General features: G+C 57.0%; 1 protein-coding gene across 1 annotated transcript in view; it reads left to right on the top strand.

Moving 5' to 3' along the window:
• INTS3 (integrator complex subunit 3) overlaps nt 1-12,387 on the top strand; it is a 34,210-nt gene that overhangs the window by 3,185 nt on the left and 18,638 nt on the right. The window contains exons 4-9 of the mRNA XM_066337729.1: nt 2,767-2,880; nt 3,819-3,903; nt 5,503-5,569; nt 8,112-8,256; nt 10,691-10,820; nt 11,386-11,483. Coding sequence (XP_066193826.1) covers nt 2,767-2,880; nt 3,819-3,903; nt 5,503-5,569; nt 8,112-8,256; nt 10,691-10,820; nt 11,386-11,483 — 639 coding nt within the window. The remainder of the gene's footprint in view (nt 1-2,766; nt 2,881-3,818; nt 3,904-5,502; nt 5,570-8,111; nt 8,257-10,690; nt 10,821-11,385; nt 11,484-12,387) is intronic.

The raw sequence follows: 12,387 nt of genomic DNA, 5'->3' as shown, positions 1-12,387 counted from the left end.
TTGGCACAGGAGTTCCCAAAATCTGCCCCAAGGACCCCAAAATCTGCTCCAGGGACCCCAAAATCTGCCCCAAGGACCCCAAAATCTGCTCCAGGGGTCCCAAAAATCTGCCCCAGGGACCCCAAAATCTGCCCCAGGGATCCCAAAAATTGGCCAAGGATCCCAAAAATTGACACAGGGACCCCAAAATCTGCCCCAGGGACCCCAAAATCTGTCCCAGGGACCCCAAAAATTGGCACAGGGACCCCAAAAATTGGCACAAGGGTCCCCAAAATCTGCCCCAAGGACCCCAAAAATTGACACAGGGGTCCCCAAAATCTGCCCCAAGGACCCCAAAATCTGCCCCAGGGACCCCAAAAATTGGCACAGGGGTCCCAAAATCTGCCCCAAGGACCCCAAAATCTGCCCCAAGGACCCCAAAAATTGTCACAGGGACCCCAAAATCTGCCCCAGGGACCCCAAAATCTGCTCCAGGGACCCCAAAATCTGCCCCAGGAACCCAAAATCTGCTCCAGGACCCCAAAAATTGGCACAGGGACCCCAAAATCTGCCCCAGGGACCCCAAAATCTGCCCCAAGGACCCCAAAAATTGGCACAGGGGTCCCCAAAATCTGCCCCGGGGTCCCCAAAATCTGCCCCAGGAACCCAAAATCTGCCCCAGGGACCCCGAAAATCTGCTCCAGGGACCCCAAAATCTGCCCCAAGGACCCCAAAAATTTGCACAGGGGTCTCCAAAATCTGCTCCAGGGACCCCAAAATCTGCTCCAGGGACCCCAAAAATTGGCACAGGGGTCCCCAAAATCTTCTCCAGGGACCCCAAAATCTGCCCCAGGGTCCCCAAAATCTGCCCCAAGGACCCCAAAAATTGGCACAGGGGTCCCCAAAATCTGCCCCAGGGATCCCAAAATCTGCCCCAGGGACCCCAAAATCTGCCCCAAGGACCCCAAAAATTGACACAGGGGTCCCCAAAATCTGCCCCAAGGACCCCAAAATCTGCCCCAAGGACCCCAAAAATTGGCACAGGGGTCCCCAAAATCTGCCCCAAGGACCCTAAAATCTGCCCCAGGGACCCCAAAATCTGCTCCAGGGACCCCAAAATCTGCCCCAGGGATCCCAAAAATTGGCACAGGGACCCCAAAATCTGCCCCAGGGACCCCAAAATCTGCCCCAGGGACCCCAAAATCTGCTCCAGGGACCCCAAAATCTGCCCCAAGGACCCCAAAATCTGCCCCAGGGATCCCAAAATCTGCCCCAGGGACCCCAAAAATTGGCACAGGGGTCCCCAAATCTGCCCCAGGGACCCCAAAATCTGCCCCAAGGACCCCAGAAATTGGCACAGGGACCCCAAAATCTGCCCTAAGGACCCCAAAATCTGCCCCAGGGACCCCAAAATCTGCTCCAGGGACCCCAAAAATCTGCCCCAAGGACCCCAAAATCTGCCCCAAGGACCCCAAAAATTGGCACAGGGGTCCCCAAAATCTTCCCCAAGGACCCCAAAATCTGCCCCAAGGACCCCAAAAATTGGCACAGGGGTCCCCAAAATCTGCCCCAGGGACCCCAAAATCTGCCCCAGGGTCCCCAAAATCTGCTCCAAGGACCCCAAAAATTGGCACAGGGGTCCCCAAAATTGGCACAGGGGTCCCCAAAATCTGCCCCAAGGACCCCAAAATTTTCTCCAGGGACCCCAAAATCTGCTCCAGGGACCCCAAAAATTGTCACAGGGACCCCAAAATCTGCCCCAGGGACCCCAAAATCTGCTCCAGGGACCCCAAAATCTGCCCCAAGGACCCCAAAAATTGGCACAGGGGTCCCAAAAATCTGCCCCAAGGACCCCAAAAATCTGCTCCAGGGACCCCAAAAATTGGCACAGGGACCCCAAATCTGCCCAGTGTCCCCCTCAGTGTCCCCAGCTGGCTCCAGCTGCCCTCAGCTCTTCCTCCTCCTCCTCCTCCTCCTGCCCCGGTGTCCATCCCACCCCCGGGGCTGTTTGCTCTCCCTGGCCTCTCATTTAAGGCCTCCATTAATCACCTCGGCGTTAATTAAGCGCCCTGGGCGGGAGGAGCCCCTGGATTGTGTCAGCCTGGCAGAAAATGAGGGATTCAGGTTCTCCCGCAGGGAATTCTCCCTGTCCCTCCGTGGTCGGGGTGACATCCGTGTTTTTTTTGTGGCGTGGGATGTGTTACAGCCCCGGGGGGATTCATTCCCTTCATTCCCGGTTTTCCAGTGTGGATTTGAGGGTGTGCCAGGAAAAAAGCTGCCAGGTTTTCCCGGGGAATGGGATTCTGGAGTCCTTCCAGCTGGGTTTAGGTGCTGAGCCTGGGGAGATCCCAGAGTGTCCCTGGAGATCCCGGAGTGTCCCTGGAGATCCTGGAGTGTCCCTGGAGATCCCGGAGTGTCCCTGGAGATCCCAGAGTGTCCCTGGAGATCCCGGAGTGTCCCTGGAGATCCCAGAGTGTCCCTGGAGATCCTGGAGTGTCCCTGGAGATCCCGGAGTGTCCCTGGAGATCCCGGAGTGTCCCTGGAGATCCCAGAGTGTCCCTGGAGATCCCGGAGTGTCCCTGGAGATCCCGGAGTGTCCCTGATCCAGCCCCTCTCCCGGGAATCCTGCCGGGATCGCTCCGGAATGACCCCACACACCCAGAGCTCTCCCTCCTGGTCCGTGTGTCCCTGAGATTCCATGGATTTGCCGTTCCCTGCTCGGGGCCGGGTGACGAGCCCAGGGATGCGTTTTCCCTGCGGGATTTTTTAACCCTTTCTGCGCCACAGTGCTACCGGGACCTGGCGCTGGTGAGCCGGGACGGGATGAACATCGTCCTCAACAAGATCAACCACATCCTGATGGAGAAGTACCTGAAGCTGCAGGACACCTGCAGGACCCAGGTCAGGCATCCCCTGGGGCCACCTGTCCCACCTTGGGTTACCTGTCCCACCTGGGGTCACCTGTCCCACCTGGGGTCACCTGTCCCACCTGGGGTCTCCTGTCCCACCTGGAGTCACCTGTCCCACCTGGGGTCTCTTGTGTCACCTGGGAGCTCCTGTCCCACCTTGTGTCCTCCTGTCCCATCTGGAGTCTCCTGTCCCACCTGGGGTCACCTGTCCCACCTGGAGTCTCCTGTCCCTTCTGGAGTCTCCTGTCCCTTCTGGGGTCACCTGTCCCACCTGGAGTTTCCTGTCCCACCTGGAGTTTCCTGTCCCACCTGTGTCCTCCTGTCCCTTCTGGGGTCTCCTGTCCCACCTTGTGTCCTCCTGTCCCACCTGGAGTCTCTTGTGTCACCTTGGGTCACTTCTCCCACCTGGACTCTCCTGTCCCACCTGGAGTCACCTGTCCCACCTGGGGTCACCTGTCCCACCTGTGTCCTCCTGTCCCCACCTGGGGTCTCCTGTCCCACCTGGACTCTCCTGTCCCTTCTGGGGTCACCTGTCCCACCTGGGGTCACCTGTCCCACCTGGGGTCTCCTGTCCCACCTGTGTCCTCCTGTCCCACCTGTGTCCTCCTGTCCCCACCTGGAGTCACCTGTCCCACCTGGAGTCTCCTGTCCCACCTGTGTCCTCCTGTCCCACCTGGAGTCTCCTGTCCCTTCTGGAGTCACCTGTCCCCACCTTGGTTCACCTGTCCCACCTGGGGTCACCTGTCCCACCTGGGGTCACCACCACCTGGGGGTTCCTGTCCCACCTGTGTCCTCCTGTCCCACCTGGGGGTTCCTGTCCCACCTGGGGTCACCTGTCCCACGTGGCAGCGGGGTGAGCAGCGGGAGGACAGGGAGCGGGAGCCCGGAGGGATCGGGGCGGGCTCTGATCCCGGAGTTTTCCGTGCCCAGCTGGTGTGGCTGCTGCGGGAGCTGGTGAAGAGCGGAGTGCTGGGAGCCGACGGAGTCTGCATGACCTTCATGAAACAGATCGCAGGTGAGCGGGGATCCGCTGGAATTCCAGCTGGGAATCCAGCCAGATCCCTCCGGAATGTCACCGCATCCCACCCCGAGCCAGGCAGGATCCGTCCCCGGGATCCGTCCCCGGGATCTGTCCCCGGGATCTGTCCCCGGGATCCGTCCCCGGGATCTGTCCCCGGGATCTGTCCCCGGGATCCGTCCCCGGGATCCGTCCCCGGGATCCGTCCCCGGGATCTGTCCCCGGGATCTGTCCCCGGGATCCGTCCCCGGGATCCGTCCCCGGGATCTGTCCCCGGGATCTGTCCCCGGGATCTGTCCCCGGGATCTGTCCCCGGGATCCGTCCCCGGGATCTGTCCCCACGGAGCCACTCCAGGGTCTGTCCCAGGCTTGGATCCCACCAGCAGCTTCTCCAGGCAGGGAATCTCTGGGATAATCCCGTTGTCCCCTCCCTGGATCCGGGAGGCTCCTGGCAGAGGCAGGAAGCTCGGTGCTTTTCCTGCTGCTCCCGGCTTTTCCCCGGAGCCCTGGGATCTCCTGGATCTCCATCAGCTGATCCCTGGGGAGAGCCTCACGCCTTTTCCGGAGCCTCTTCCGTGTTCCCGGGGCTGACGTCCGCGGAGCAGGAATCGTGTCCCTGCGGTGTTCCTGCCCCGGGACGGGACTGGGAAAGGCCAGCGGGAGGCTGGGATGGGGCTGGAGCGCTGCAGCCGCCGGTGCCAGCACGGAGCAGCTGGGAAAACCCTGGAAAAATGGCATTCCGTGGGAAAAGTGTCCCCTGGGGCGCTCCTTCCCCTCTGGATCACGCTTCCTTGTGATCCCGTTGTCTGGGCTGCTGGCTTTCCCTGGTTTTCCATGGTTATCTGTGGTTTTCCAGGTTTTCTGTGATTTTCCATGGTTTTTTATAGTTTTCCAGGGTTATCTGTGGTTTTCCATGGTTTTCTGTGGTTTTCCAGGTTTTCTGTGGTTTTCCAGGGTTTTTTATAGTTTTCCATGTTTTTTGTGGTTTTCCAGGTTTTCTGTGGTTTTCCATGGTTTTCTGTGGTTTTCCAGGTTTTCTGTTGTTTTCCAGGGGTTTTTATAGTTTTCCATGGTTTTTTGTGGTTTTCCATGGTTTTCCATGGGTTTCCGTGGTTTTCCATGATTTTCTGTGGTTTTCCATGGTTATCTGTGGTTTTCCAGGTTTTCTTTGGTTTTCCATGGTTTTTTGTGGTGTTCCAGGGTTTTCTGTGGTTTTCCAGGGTTTTTTATAGTTTTCCATGTTTTTTGTGGTTTTCCATGGATTTCCATGGGTTTCTGTGGTTTTCCAGGGTTTTCTATCATTTTCCATGGTTTTTTTTGTGGTTTTCCATGGGTTTCTGTGGTCCCCATTCTCCAGCCCCATTCCCAAAGGGACACTTCCCTCATTCCCAAATCTGGGCATTTCCAGCTCTCTCGTTTCCCCTCTGGAGCCTCGGCAGCCGCCCGTATTCCCAAAATTCCGTATTCCCTTGGGGCTTTCCAGGGGGATCCCTGCTGTCCCCACAGTTATCCCGGGAATGGGGCTGAGCAGATTCCCTGATCAGGGAATCAGGGAGCAGCCAAATCCCACTGCTCCATCCAGCTGCTGTTTTCCAGGAGGAGATGTGACGGCCAAGAACATCTGGCTGGCAGAGAACGTCCTGGAGATCCTGACGGAGCAAAGGTACGGCCGGGAATCGCCCCGGGACACGTCCCTGTTCCCAATCCTGGAATTCCAGCGTTCCCAATCCTGGAATTCCCGTGTTCCCAAACCAGGAATTCCCGTGTTCCCAATCCTGGAATTCCCGTGTTCCCAGTCCATGGATTCCCGTGTTCCCAATGCAGGAATTCCCGTGTTCCCCATCCAGGAATTCTCGTGTTCCCAATCCTGGAATTCCCCTGTTCCCAGTCCAGGAATTCCCATGTTCCCAGTCCATGGATTCCCCTGTTCCCAAACCAGGAATTCCCGTGTTCCCAGTCCATGGATTCCCGTGTTCCCAGTCCATGGATTCCCGTGTTCCCAAACCAGGAATTCCCGTGTTCCCCATCCAGGAATTCCCGTGTTCCCAATGCAGGAATTCCCGTGTTCCCAGTCCAGGAATTCCCGTGTTCCCCATCCAGGAATTCCTGTTTTCCCAGTCCAGGAATTCCCCCGTTCCCCATCCAGGAATTCCCATGTTCCCAATCCAGGAATTCCTGTGTTCCCGATCCTGGAATTCCCAGCTCCTGTGGGGAAGAAGTCCCGCAGTTGTCCCCAGATCCCGAAATCCCTGTGCAGGGCCGAGGAGCAGGCCTGGCTGCGGCCCAGAATCCCGGGAATATTTCCTTCCCGAGCCGTGGGGGAGGTTTTCCTCCGGGAATTGATCGCCCAAAAAAGTTTCCTGTGTTTGGGCAGCTCCCGCTCGGGGCTGGGCCGTCTGGGAAGCTCATCCCGGAATTCCTGTGGGATTCCTGAGGGCTGGAATAACAGCGAATTCCCAAAACTCCAGCGCTGCCCCCTGGAGCTGTTCCAGGCTTTATCCAGTGCTCCTGGGACCGTAATTCCCGGGATCTGGAGCCGTCTGGGACACTCCAGGGCTGGGCTCTGGTTTTGGATGTTTAATGATTATAAAGAAATTAATATAATTAATTAGAAATAGATTATAATTACAATACAAATAACACGGTACACACATAGTATATATGATAAATTATATTTATAATTAAATATTTTATATAGACGTTATATGTTGCGATTGATACAGTAGAATATAATACAACATAATACAATATAATGTAAGAAAATATAATATAATATAAATGTTATGTTTTGTTATATCCAATATATTATTTTTCAACATCTGTCAATTCTGTATCCATCACCAACACATTCCAGGGCAGATTGGAGTTTTCCAGTTGGGATTTGGGATTTTCAGGGCAGATTTTGTGTTTTCCAGTCAGGATTTGTGTTTTCCAGTCAGGATTTACATTTTCCAGTCAGGATTCGCGTTTTCCAGTCAGGATTTGGGTTTTCCAGTTGGGATTTGGGATTTTCAGGGCAGATTTTGTGGTTTTCAGTCTGAATTTGTGGTTTCCAGTCGGGATTTGGGTTTTCCAGGGCCAGTTTAGGTTTTCCAGGGCAGATTAGTGTTTTCCAGCCGGGATTCCCGTGTCCCAGCCGGGATGTAGGATTTCCAGCCGGCATTCCTGTGTCCCAGCCGGCATTCCCGTGTCCCAGCCGGCATTCCCATGTCCCAGCCGGCATTCCCGTGTCCCAGCCGGGATTCCCGTGTCCCAGCCGGGATGTAGGATTTTCAGTCAGGATTCCCGTGTCCCAGCCGGCATTCCCGTGTCCCAGCCGGCATTCCCGTGTCCCAGCCGGGATGTAGGATTTTCAGTCAGGATTCCCGTGTCCCAGCCGGGATTCCCGTGTCCCAGCCGGCATTCCCGTGTCCCAGCCGGGGTTTAGGATTTTCAGTCAGGATTCCCGTGCTCCAGCCGGCGTTCCCGTGTCCCAGCCGGCATTCCCGTGTCCCAGCCGGCATTCCGGCATTCCCGTGTCCCAGCCGGCATTCCCGTGCTCCAGGGCCAGTTTAGGTTTTCCAGCCGGCATTCCCGTGTCCCAGCCGGCATTCCCGTGTTCCCAGCCGGGATTCCCGTGTCCCAGCCGGGTTTCCCGTGTCCCAGCCGGGATGTAGGATTTCCAGCCGGCATTCCCGTGTCCCAGCCGGGATGTAGGATTTCCAGCCGGCATTCCTGCATTCCAGCCGGGATTTAGGATTCTCAGTCAGGATTCCCGTGTTCCAGCCGGGATTTAGGATTTTCAGTCAGGATTCCCGTGTCCCAGCCGGCATTCCCGTGTCCCAGCCGGCATTCCCGTGTCCCAGCCGGGATTCCCGTGTCCCAGCCGGCATTCCCGTGTCCCAGCCGGGATGTAGGATTTTCAGTCAGGATTCCCATGTCCCAGCCGGGATGTAGGATTTTCAGTCAGGATTCCCGTGTCCCAGCCGGCATTCCCGTGTCCCAGCCGGCATTCCCGTGCTCCAGGGCCAGTTTAGGTTTTCCAGCCGGCATTCCCGTGTCCCAGCCGGCATTCCCGTGTCCCAGCCGGGATTTAGGATTTTCAGTCAGGATTCCCGTGTCCCAGCCGGCATTCCCGTGTCCCAGCCGGCATTCCCGTGTCCCAGCCGGCGTTCCCGTGTCCCAGCCGGGATTTAGGATTCCCAGCCGGCGTTCCCGTGTCGCAGGGAGTGGGTGCTGAAGAGCAGCCTGCTGGTGGCCATGGCGGTGTACACCTACCTGCGGCTGATCGTGGATCACCACGGCACGGCCGCGCTGCAGGCGCTGCGCCAGAAGGAGGTGGACTTCTGCGTCTCCCTGCTCCGGGAGCGGGTGAGTCCTTGGGATTGGGATTGGGAATGGGATTGGGAATGGGAATGGGATAATGTGTCTCCCTGCTGCGGGAGCGGGTGAGTCCATAGGATTGGGAATGGGATTGGGGATGGGAATGGAATGGGATCCTGTGTCTCCCTGCTCCGGGAGCGGGTCAGTGCCCGGGAATGGGATTGGGATTGGGAATGGGATAATGTGACTCCCTGCTGCAGGAGCGGGTCAGTGCCCGGGAATGGGATTGGGAATGGGATTGGGATAATGTGTCTCCCTGCTGCGGGAGCGGGTGAGTCCATAGGATTGGGAATGGGATTAGGATAATGTGTCTCCTTGTTCCGGGAGCGGGTGAGTCCATTGGGAATGGGATTGGGAATGGGAATGGGAATGGGAATGGGAATGGGATTGGGATTGGGAATGGTGTTCTGCGTCTCCCTGCTCCAGGAGCGGGTGAGTCCATTGGGATTGGGAATGGGAATGGGATTGGGAATGGGAATGGGATAATGTGTCTCCCTGCTCCGGGAGCGGGTGAGTCCATGGGATTGGGAATGGGATTGGGATTGGGATACTGCGTCTCCCTGCTCTGGGAGCCAGTGAGTCCATGGGATTGGGAATGGGAATGGGGATGGGAATGGGATAATGTGTCTCCCTGCTGCGGGAGCGGGTCAGTGCCCGGGAATGGGATTGGGAATGGGAATGGGAATGGTGTTCTGTGTCTCCCTGCTCCGGGAGCGGGTCAGTGCCCGGGAATGGGATTGGGATTGGGAATGGGAATGGGATTGGGAATGGGATTGGTGTTCTGTGTCTCCCTGCTCCGGGAGCGGGTGAGTCCATGGGATTGGGAATGGGATTGGGAATGGGATTGGGATACTGCGTCTCCCTGCTCCGGGAGCAGGTCAGTGCCTTGGGAATGGGAATGGGGATGGGAATGGTGTTCTGTGTCTCCCTGCTGCGGGAGCGGGTGAGTCCATTGGGAATGGGAATGGGATTGGGAATGGGATTGGGATACTGCATCTCCCTGCTCCAGGAGCGGGTGAGTCCATGGGAATGGGATTGGGAATGGGATCCTGCATCTCCCTGCTCCGGGAGCCGGTGAGTCCATGGGAATGGGAATGGGATTGGGATGAGATCCTGCAGCTCCCTGCTCTGTGCACAGGGCAGCGCCCTGGATGGGATCCCATTCCCTGCGGATCCCTCCCTGGGCAGGGCAGTTTCGGGATGGGGCAGCTCCGGGCCTCGTTTGCCTCTGGGTGCAGCAGGAGAAGCCCCAGAGCCGGGATTTATCCCAAATCCTTCCCGACCCTCCCCCAGCTCCCTGCCAGGATCCTGCGGGAGCTGGCTGCGCTCCCGGGGAAAGTGGCAGATTTATGAGCTGATTGTTTGCTTTGGGAGGGAGAACATTCCAGAAAAGCTCCCCGGCCTTCCCTGGCTGTCAGCGGGTCCCAACCTGTGCCGAGGGGAGGGTCCAGCCTTCCTCCCACCCCCCTGCTCCAGCCCTTTTCCCAGCTCATGGATTGTTCAGTGACCGGGGATCTCCCATTTTCCCAGCTCATGGATTGTTCAGTGACCAGGAATTTCCCATTTTCCCAGCTCATGGATTGTTCAGTGACCGGGAATCTCCCATTTTCCCAGTTCATGGATTGTTCAGTGACCGGGAATCTCCCATTTTCCCAGCTCATGGATTGTTCAGTGACCGGGAATTTCCCATTTTCCCAGTTCATGGATTGTTCAGTGACCGGGAATCTCCCATTTTTCCCAGCTCATGGATAGTTCAGTGACCGGGAATCTCCCATTTTCCCAGCTCATGGATTGTTCAGTGACCGGGGTTTTCCTTCCCTTTTTTCCCAGTTCATGGATTGTTTCATGATGGGGATTTCCCCCCTCCCCTTCTCCCCTTTTCCCCTTGTTCCCTTTTCCCCATTTTCCCCAGTCCATGAGTTGTTCAATGACTGGGAATTCCCCCTTTTTCCCATCTTTCCCAGTTCATGGACTGTTCAATGACTGGGAATTTCCCTTTTTCCCCTTTTCCCAGTCCATGGGTTGTTCCATGACTGGGAATTCCCCCTTTTCCCATTTTTCCCAGTCCATGGACTGTTCAATGACTGGGAATTCCCATTTCCCCAGTCCATGAGATGTTCAATGACTGGGAATTCCCCATTTTCCCCAGTCCATGAGTTGTTCCATGACTGGGAATTCCCCATTTTTCCCAGTCCATGGACTGTTCAATGACTGGAAATTTCCCATTTTCCCCAGTCCATGAGATGTTCAATGACTGGGAATCTCCCCTTTTCCCTGTCCATGAGTTGTTCCATGACTGGGAATTCCCCCTTTTTCCCATTTTTCCCAGTCCATGGACTGTTCAATGACTGGGAATTCCCCATTTTCCCATTCCATGGACTGTTCCATGACTGGGAATTCCCCGTTTTCCCATTTTTCCCAGTTCATGGACTGTTTCATGATCGGCCGGGACCTGGTGCGGCTGCTGCAGAACGTGGCGCGGATCCCGGAGTTTGAGCAGCTCTGGAAGGACATCCTGCACAACCCTCAGGTGCTCAGCTCCCAGTTCACAGGTAGGGGCCTGGACACGCCCTGGCCTCACCTTTTCCAGGGATTTTCCCAGAGATCTCGGAGGAATCCGGGCTTGGCTCATCCCTCGTGGGATCCTTGAATTGGGAATTGTCCTTTTCCGTGGGCAGGGAGATCTTTGGGTGATTCCAGCCCAAAGCAGGCTGGAATTCCAGGATAATCTGGAGTTACTTCCCGTAATTAAGTGGTTTGGAAGGTGAGGCCAAGCTCTGGAGTGGCTGGAGCCTGGGGAAGCTCCGTGAAAAGCAGGAATTCCAGGAGCTGCAGCCAGTGGCACTTCCATGGGGTTTGATTCCTCCCAGTAGCCTCGTTCTTTGGGAAGAGTGGTGGATTCCCCAGTTTTATTCCCATTAATAACATTCCCTTCTCTGGGTGATTCCCAGTGGGTTCTGGCTGCAGCAATTCCAGGGAAATGAGCCTTGGAAGTGTTCCCACCCTTCAGTGAAATCCCCCTTTAACACCTTGGATGCTGCTCAGGGAGACAGAAACTTCCCCTGGAAGTGTCTGAGCCCTTTTCCAGCCCCAATCCCGCTCCCTGTCCCTCTCCAGGTGTCCTGCAGCTCCTGCAGTCCAGGACCTCCCGAAAATTCCTGGCGTGCCGCCTCACCCCCGACATGGAGACCAAGCTGCTCTTCATGACCTCGCGGGTAATTCCCAGTGGATTCCTGCCCAAATCTCCCGGGATTCCTCCCCAAATCTCCCGGGATTCCTTCCCAAATTCCCCATGGATTCCTTCCCAAATTCCCCATGGGTTCTGTCCCAAATTCCCCATGGATTCCCACCCAAATTCCCCGTGGATTCCTTCCCAAATTCCCCATGGATTCCTCCCCAAGTTCCCCATGGATTCCTTCCCAAATCTCCCGGGATTCCTTCCCAAATTCCCCGTGGATTCCTCCCCAAATTCCCCGTGGATTCCCACCCAAATTCCCCGTGGATTCCTCCCCAAATTCTCCATGGATTCCTCCCCAAATATTCCCTGGGTTCTGTCCCAAATTCCCCATGGATTCCTTCCCAAATTCCAGATGGATTCCCTCCCAAATTCCCTCCCAGATCCCCTCCAGCCCCCGGCTGTGGCTGTCCCCAGCCGTGTCCTGTGTCCCCAGCCGTGTCCCCAGCCGTGTCCCATGTCCCCAGCCGTGGCTGTCCCATGTCCCAGCCGTGTCCCTGTCCCCATCAGTGTCCCCAGCTGTGGCTGTCCCATGTCCCCAGCCGTGTCCCTGTCCCCAGCCATATCCTCAGCTGTGTCCCATGTCCCCAGCTCTGTCCCTAGCCGTGTCCCCAGCTGTGTCCCTGTCCCCAGCCATGTCCCCAGCCGTGTCCCATGTCCCCAGCTGTGGCTGTCCCATGTCCCAGCCGTGTCCCAGCCGTGTCCCATGTCCCAGCCGTGGCTGTCCCATGTCCCCAGCCGTGTCCCATGTCCCAGCCGTGTCCCAGCCGTGTCCCATGTCCCCAGCCGTGTCCCAGCCGTGTCCCAGCCGTGTCCCGTGTCCCCATCAGTGTCCCATGTCCCCAGCTGTGGCTGTCCCATGTCCCCAGCCATGTCCTGTGTCC

Source organism: Sylvia atricapilla, chromosome 30 (assembly GCF_009819655.1).
Source record: "Sylvia atricapilla isolate bSylAtr1 chromosome 30, bSylAtr1.pri, whole genome shotgun sequence".
Taxonomy (NCBI): Eukaryota; Metazoa; Chordata; class Aves; order Passeriformes; family Sylviidae; genus Sylvia; species Sylvia atricapilla.
The sequence above is the reverse complement of the archived record's forward strand: the minus strand, read 5'-3'. Positions and strand labels throughout refer to the sequence as shown.